This window comes from Salvelinus sp. IW2-2015, unplaced genomic scaffold, assembly GCF_002910315.2.
Source record: "Salvelinus sp. IW2-2015 unplaced genomic scaffold, ASM291031v2 Un_scaffold1473, whole genome shotgun sequence".
NCBI classification, from domain to species: Eukaryota; Metazoa; Chordata; class Actinopteri; order Salmoniformes; family Salmonidae; genus Salvelinus; species Salvelinus sp. IW2-2015.
The window spans coordinates 9,222-16,297 of NW_019942930.1; the positions used below are offsets into that span (position 1 = coordinate 9,222).

At 40.3% G+C, this 7,076-nt stretch overlaps 1 protein-coding gene across 2 annotated transcripts; it reads right to left on the bottom strand.

Annotated features, from left to right (window-relative positions):
• Positions 1-341: 341 nt before the first annotated feature.
• irx3a (iroquois homeobox 3a) lies at positions 342-3,750 on the bottom strand. 2 transcript variants are annotated; one of them, XM_024138418.2, is made up of 4 exons: positions 3,311-3,750; positions 1,658-2,699; positions 1,053-1,119; positions 342-689 (listed from the first exon to the last, which is right to left on the bottom strand). In XM_024138418.2, the coding sequence occupies exons 1-4, from the start codon at positions 3,524-3,526 to the stop codon at positions 596-598; spliced, it is 1,419 nt and encodes a 472-aa protein (XP_023994186.1). In that variant the 5' UTR covers positions 3,527-3,750; the 3' UTR covers positions 342-595. The 2 variants fall into 2 exon arrangements, with proteins under 2 accessions (XP_023994186.1, XP_070295293.1); XM_070439192.1 differs by lacking the exon at positions 1,053-1,119.
• Between the last annotated feature and the right edge of the window lie 3,326 nt (positions 3,751-7,076).

The window sequence follows — 7,076 nt, forward strand, 5'->3', positions numbered from 1 at the left end:
ATAATTATTCATTTTAATTCGGCTGTTACGCCTCAATAAGGATAATCCCAGAACAGTAATATCCAAATGTACGATGCAATAATCAGCTAATTACTCTTAAGTCCCTCATATGAAAAGGCCTCAAATCGTGCTAGAATATTTACTTATCACAACCAAGTACGATGAAGCCTATTCGCCGTAGGCCACGCAGACTGACACACACACATGCAAAAAGCAAAGCACTGCAATTCTGCATCACTTCAAAATCTAATTTGTAACATCTAACGCCCACAACAACTAATTCTCCTTTCACAAAACAATCATCACACAAACATCTTCCCAAAAATCACAAGCGATTTGAATAAAGTTGCAGCAGTTCATTTATTAGCCAAAATATAGACTTTCTTGTACAATTTGGTTCACAAGTATGTACATTTTCTTAACTTTATATACAAAACATTTTGAACATCAAATCCTCACAGAACTTACAAAAAGAAAAAGAAAACTCACAGACTACTGGTTCATACATTATTACATTAGCAGGTTTACACAGGACATGCTTACAAGGTAAGTATACACAGATGTATTATTCTTATTTTACATTCCTTACAACAGATTAAAATAAATCATAAAAAGAAAGAGCAAAAGTCAAAGTRTAGGAGGAGGCGAGAGCTGATAGAACCATGGCTGCTTCGAGTTGATTCTGAGGCCTGCAACACACGGGTCAAGAAAATAAATACACTCAGCAAAGGGAAAATAATAATAACCTACAACTGCAAGGTAATGAATTGCTTGAAAAGTAAAGTGATATAAAGTGAAGATRGCTTTTGAAAAATGAGAGCCAGTTATAAAACCAATGTGGTAAATTTGAGCTGGGGTTTTTGCATGACAAATATGCAAATATAATTTTGAGGCCTAAACGAAATAACACAAGCACGGAGGAATCCATCTATTCGATGTCCTACAAATACAACACAAAGGCTACAGTTTGAGTAAATGTGGTAGTCAACGATAAAATAGGATGTGCATAAAAAATAATATATCCAAATAAAATAAAGATGACAGTCTCTTACCGTCTATGAACTGGGTGGAAGGCTGTTTTTAACAACTTTTTCTCTGCTTCCAAGGCACTAGATCTCTCTGAAATAATAATGGCAATAAAATACATTTAAAAATGCATTCATTTTCCTGTCTATAACTAGAGCACAGCACTGTCGCAGTGAATTTAGTCTATACTTTATTTTACTGCCTGGGGATCTTCACGTCAGTCACGGGTTAAYTACAAGCACGTACAATACTGAAGTAGGTATGTGACAAAGAAATATGGGYCCAACTGKTGAATWWAAAAWWAAWWWTCGGACATGAATYATAATCRATTCTCACAATAAACCAGCTGATAATAACATTAAAAACCAACGACTTCGGCCTTTTATTTCGACCACCTCTGTCTGTATTCCCCCAGTTCAAAGCTTCAACGCCACCTTATTCTGTCACATAAACGACAGCATGGAAACACACTTTTTATGATCATCTTTACGGCCTCAAAATGTCTGTCCAGAACAGGCCTATTTAAGTAGGCTATAMCGTTAAAGAGGGATAAGTAAAGTCTGAAATAGAGTAATAATGAACAGTTTGTTATACAGTCAGGCTCGCCAGCCTCAGTGTTGGTGACATGTACCTGTGACGGCTGTGTCTGAGCTATGACTCTTGTCCTGCGTGTGTTGGTMTTGCTGCCTGCTGTAGAGGGCGAGCCCGTTAGCCGAAGCCTGGTTCGCCAGTCCAAGGTAATGGTTAGAGTTCAGTAATGCGAGKTGGTGGGCAGAAAAAGCTCGGTTTGTCCAGTTCTGSATTTTRCCAACAGGACAAGAGATGAGTCTATGGTGAGGGCTGATTATGGTCTGGGCCGCGGGCCCAACTGTGTTGCTGCCATTCATTTGTGGAGARTTGCGGGGATTGTCAGGGGTTGTTGCTGTCTCCGCCAAAGACCAAATCTTTGGCTTTTGGGCCGGGGCCGCGTTATTTTCTGATGGGGGCGAGTTGATGGACACCGGATTCAGTTTCAGTTGATCGACATTCGGTTGTGAAGCTTTCATTTCAAAAGAGTGATGGTGGTGGAAGTGCTCGCCCCGGTCCACGTGAATGTCTTTGCCCTCCTTCACTACAGCCTTCAGAAATCTCTGATCGGGCCCTTGTAAATCCTCATAGCCGTCTGAAATCTCAGAGTCGCTTCTACCATCTAATTTTAAATCAGCGTGTAGGTCATCCTGATCATCCAAGTCGTCCTTATTCTCGATATTTTCCGTGTCGATATTTTCTAAATCAATRTCTTCCTCATCCTCCCTCTTGTCCCCTTCCTCTCCCTCCTCGTGATCACTGTTGTAAACATTTCCCTCTTCGTCTGTGCGGCTCCGGGGAGTCCAGGTCATCTTGTTCTCCTTCTTTAGCCTCCTCCTGGCGTTGGCGAACCAGGTGGAAACTTGGGTGAGGGTCATTTTGGTGATGATGGCCAGCATGATCTTCTCCCCCTTGGTGGGGTAGGGGTTCTTACGGTGCTCGCTCAGCCAGGCCTTCAGTGTGCTCGTACTCTCCCTGGTCGCATTTTTGGGTCTGGACGGGTCACCAAACTGATACTGGCCATATGGGTAAAACGCTGGGTGATGGTGGGCAAATCCTGGGTGTCCTTGTACGCCTGGACTGTCTTTTAACTCATACTGAGCACCCTAAAAGACAAAGAGCAGAGACCCAATGGGATGTGTGAGATATTATGATAGATTAATGAAGTTAGCAAAATGAAATTCTACTTTATGTTAAATAAGACAAAATCATATAGGCTAATATATGCAATATAAAGCCAGTATCACCACATGTATCTTTCTTCACATAGGACCTGTGATTTCTGCGTTTACGACTAACAAAAGCATTACCATATGCAAAGTTACACATTTTTATTTGTTACGCACCATTTCCGTTCGCGACAAAACTATTTGATTTATAACACTTCACTACCAATTGCAAAACATTTCAATGTATTTCAAGATGCATGTATACACACTTAATATATTGCGTTTGATTTCAGTTGTTTTCTTTATTTTCTAGTGGTCTAAACATAGGTTTTCGACTGGCATTTCAGTTATAGTGCTACTTTTAGCTACTTTAACTATTTACAAAAAAGGAGTCAATAACAAAGTTCACCAACGAGTCTTCTTGTTACGTCCTGAATTGATCATTGTCTCAATAACGTAACGTCACTGCGCCCTTTCTCTTTTTTAGTCTGGATGGGGGGAAAAGCAAATGAAGGAAACCAGAGGCATAAATAAACAAAGGCACTCACCAATTGATTGAAAATTGATATATCGTTTGAATAGGGCAGAAATGCTCCATAGCCCTGTGCTGCTGCGGCGAAAGGTGATCCATACATAGTTGAGAGYACGTTTGAGAGTGCCCCGGACGGGCTCAACTCCGTCCCGGCTCGGGCATTGCTGATACCCTGGCGCTCCGGTGGGTATATCGGTCGGATGTACTGATATCCCAGCTGCGGGAAAGACATGGTCGTAGAAAAAAAGTCTGCTGCAATCACAAAAAGCAGAGAATCGCCCTCGCGGTGCGTACTGCGATATCCACTTTACAGTGAGTACAACAAAGTGTAAGGGAAGTCTATATTTCCTCAAAAACAGCCAGTGTAAACGATCCGATTGCGCCTTCCTCCTTCACTTCCCTATTGATCTGGATYGACTAAGGTCAGGTCCTTACAGATTGCCTTAGATTATTGCGACTCTTTGCTCTGATTGACATTTCTAGTCGTTTAGAAGCCCCTCCCATTTCTCAAATCTCACCCCCTATACACACTCTCGCTCTGCCGCGCGCGCCTCTCTCTCTCCCTCCTGTATTTCCCCTGGATAAGTGCACTGACGTCGCGATCTCTTATTTGAATGGTTTTCAAATCTCATTTGATGGCTCGCCAATCATTTAATTTGTTATTTGTTCGCCTGAGCCCTACCCCATTTTAGTGTTAATTCACAATTTGTGGTCATTTGCACAAATAGTAAATATTTCAATGTTGTTGAGTGATTAACTTCACATAAGCCTAGTGTCTCCAGTTTTCTTCTAATGCATGTGTCTCACGTATGTGCAGCCACGACTCATGTCCACTGGAAAGAAAGACCTAAGAAATGTATGTTGTTTACCGGTATCGAGTGATTTGGACTCACGTATGCTAGAAGTCTATGGTCAAGTTGTGTTTTCTTACACCGTTTTYKYSRGTTGCGGACGCTTCTAACAAMTGGCAAGCGGATCGGACTCAAATCACTCTTTTAATTTGGGACATCAAACAGTTAGCATSTAACCYTTTGACTTCAGAGAGAAAGTTGTCAAGAAATGAAAAMCTGCATGGCTGATTACCGCCTGCGCTGTTAATGAATGCAAAYTGTTAGCGTCAACAATGGCAACGAGAAGTAATTAACACGTTGTGTACTGTGGTGGATATACATTTAAAGTGATACACTGGAAACTAAAATATTGAGGTAAAGAAATATTTTACATGAACAACAACAACACAAATAARGTTGATGTAAATAATAATAGTGTCATAAAATAACGATGATGATGATGATAATAATAATAACAATAATAATAATAGCATAATAATATTAGTAATAATAATAATTGCAAGTGGTTTAATTTATTTAATATTGACTGATTTTATTCATGCTGCACGGAAAGCCATGGCTATTTGTAAATAGGTTAGGCCAGTTAAAAACAATCTTATAAAATCTAATTTTGTATGTATGTACCAAGGCTACCCTTCCAGGAAAGAAATATAATCTTTACAAGACTATCGCCCATAAAGATTAGGCTACCTTTAAGAAATCCGCTTGATGAATTTGACAAAACKATTTTTTTTATTGTAAATAATTCGGATTAAAACAAAGCAAGGGAGTCAGAATTGAAATTCCATGAATCAATATATGAAAATATGTAGGAAACATCCCTAATCGTATTACATCCGCGTCTTTGTACCATCATATGTCTGTTAAACAACTGCAGTGGTGACTTATGCATTGCTGTTGCAGTTTATTTGAATATGATAAATCTCGGAGCAATATTGACAGCGAGATTAAATCTCATCAATCTCAGTTTAGTTTTGATGATGAGATCCGGTTTCCAAGAACTAGGTCTATGTCTATGTAGGCCTACTTGTTTAAACCTTTAATCTCCTTTTGGAGCTGATATCATTGTCTGGGAGGGATAATAGCAGCTATAATTTCTCATATAGACTATAAGGCTACGCCTTGTTTCCATGAACTCAGTGCCGAACCTCCGTGTTTCCCTTTAACGTGTTGGCATCTTGACACCCAACCGAACCTGGATTGTGAGGTTATTAATTACAGCGAGTGGCTGATGCCATCCAACCGGCATGGTAATCACTACATAGCAGTCAATAACACTCAGACACACACACCAACCTGCAGCAGAGAGACCGGAGGGCCCAGACTTTACAGCTGAGCTGAGAAACTCAACATTGATATTTGCCTTCAGATTGAGGGAGGAATGTGTTAGTTGAATGAGTTCGACTAAAATAGGTGAAGAAGTTAGTGTAAGATGTGTGTCAAGTGTCACACGTGTATGGAAATGCTGAATATTGGAACGGCCAACTTTCGTGTTTTCTTTGTGTTATAATATAAAAGCAGGTGGTTGGAAGTGTGAGAGTGAACGACATATCTGCTATTTAGTGTCCCCTCAGAGGCGCTCCACGTTCGGATGGACACGTGTCTCATCCCCGGGACCTGTCAGGGCCCCTAGGACTCCGTCTGATTTATAACCCCAATCAAACACATATGCACTAACTTAACACTTTCACAACGACCCGGGAAACTGGCATAGCCATAAAACATTAAGACTCTCAGCTCTCTCTCTTACCTCCACTCCACACAATATAGCGTCCCATAACCTGCCCTCTCAGCTTGACTCTATAACATACACACGATGGATATATGAATCAAATGCACCAAACACTGGGGCAGCCACACCACCACTACTACTACTACTACTATTACTATTACTATTACTACTACTACTACTACTACTACTACTACTACTACTAGGAATAATAATAATAATCACCATCATCATCACTAATAATAATAATAATAATAGCAATAATAATAATAATATTGGCCTATTTTTATTCTTTAATAAAATGATTTATACATGTCTCTATTGTTATAATATAACCCATGCAGGCTAATGTTTCGGTCATGCAAAAGAGGACAATCACACGAGAGTGACTCGAGGGCTGTTTTTTTACAGAGTTCTTTGAGGGTAATTATGCAGATGACACAATTTCACATCATTTTCAACGGCAAATATACACGGATCTATCGCTCAAGCGTGGTTCCTTATGCAATACACAAGACGCCAGCAACACATCGCAAATGATGATATGAAGCTCCAGAAACAGGGAGATCAAAGCCTTCAAACAGAGGCTATTCAAATTATTCATTTGAATCTTTTCCACAACTCCTAGGCGACAGAAAACAACTAATACATTTCTTATCACACATGGAATCCATTTAAAGGAGCCTTCTGATCATAATCGGTTAATTGCGGTGACAAAGGATTTGAAAAGAAAACACAATTAATGACCCTTGATGTTTTGGGCTGTTGGTGGAAGAGGGGGATGGTGAAGTGAAGTGTGTGTGTGTGTGTGTGTGTGCGTGCGTGTGTGTGTGTGCGCGCGCGTGTGTGTGCGCGTGTGTTTGTGTGTGTGTGTGTGTGCGTGCGTGCGTGCGTTTGTGCGTGCGTGCGTATGTGTGTGTTTCAGTGAGAGGGAGAAAGAGAGACAGATACATACACACAGAGAGAGAGAAAGAGAGGTCCATATCATATCGCATTTTGCCTTGCCTTGACAAAAAAGCGTTTACGTTGTTATTCCTTTGGAGGGAGACGTTAGTAAAACCCAGCAGCTTGCAGAGTTTGTTTAGACTACTTTTTTTTTTGCATCTTAAGTTTCATTAGGGTATGAGGGCGAATTGTTGTAAAGATTATATATGGGACCAAAGTGATTTACAACTATTTCCATACCGATTTATGGTCAAGAA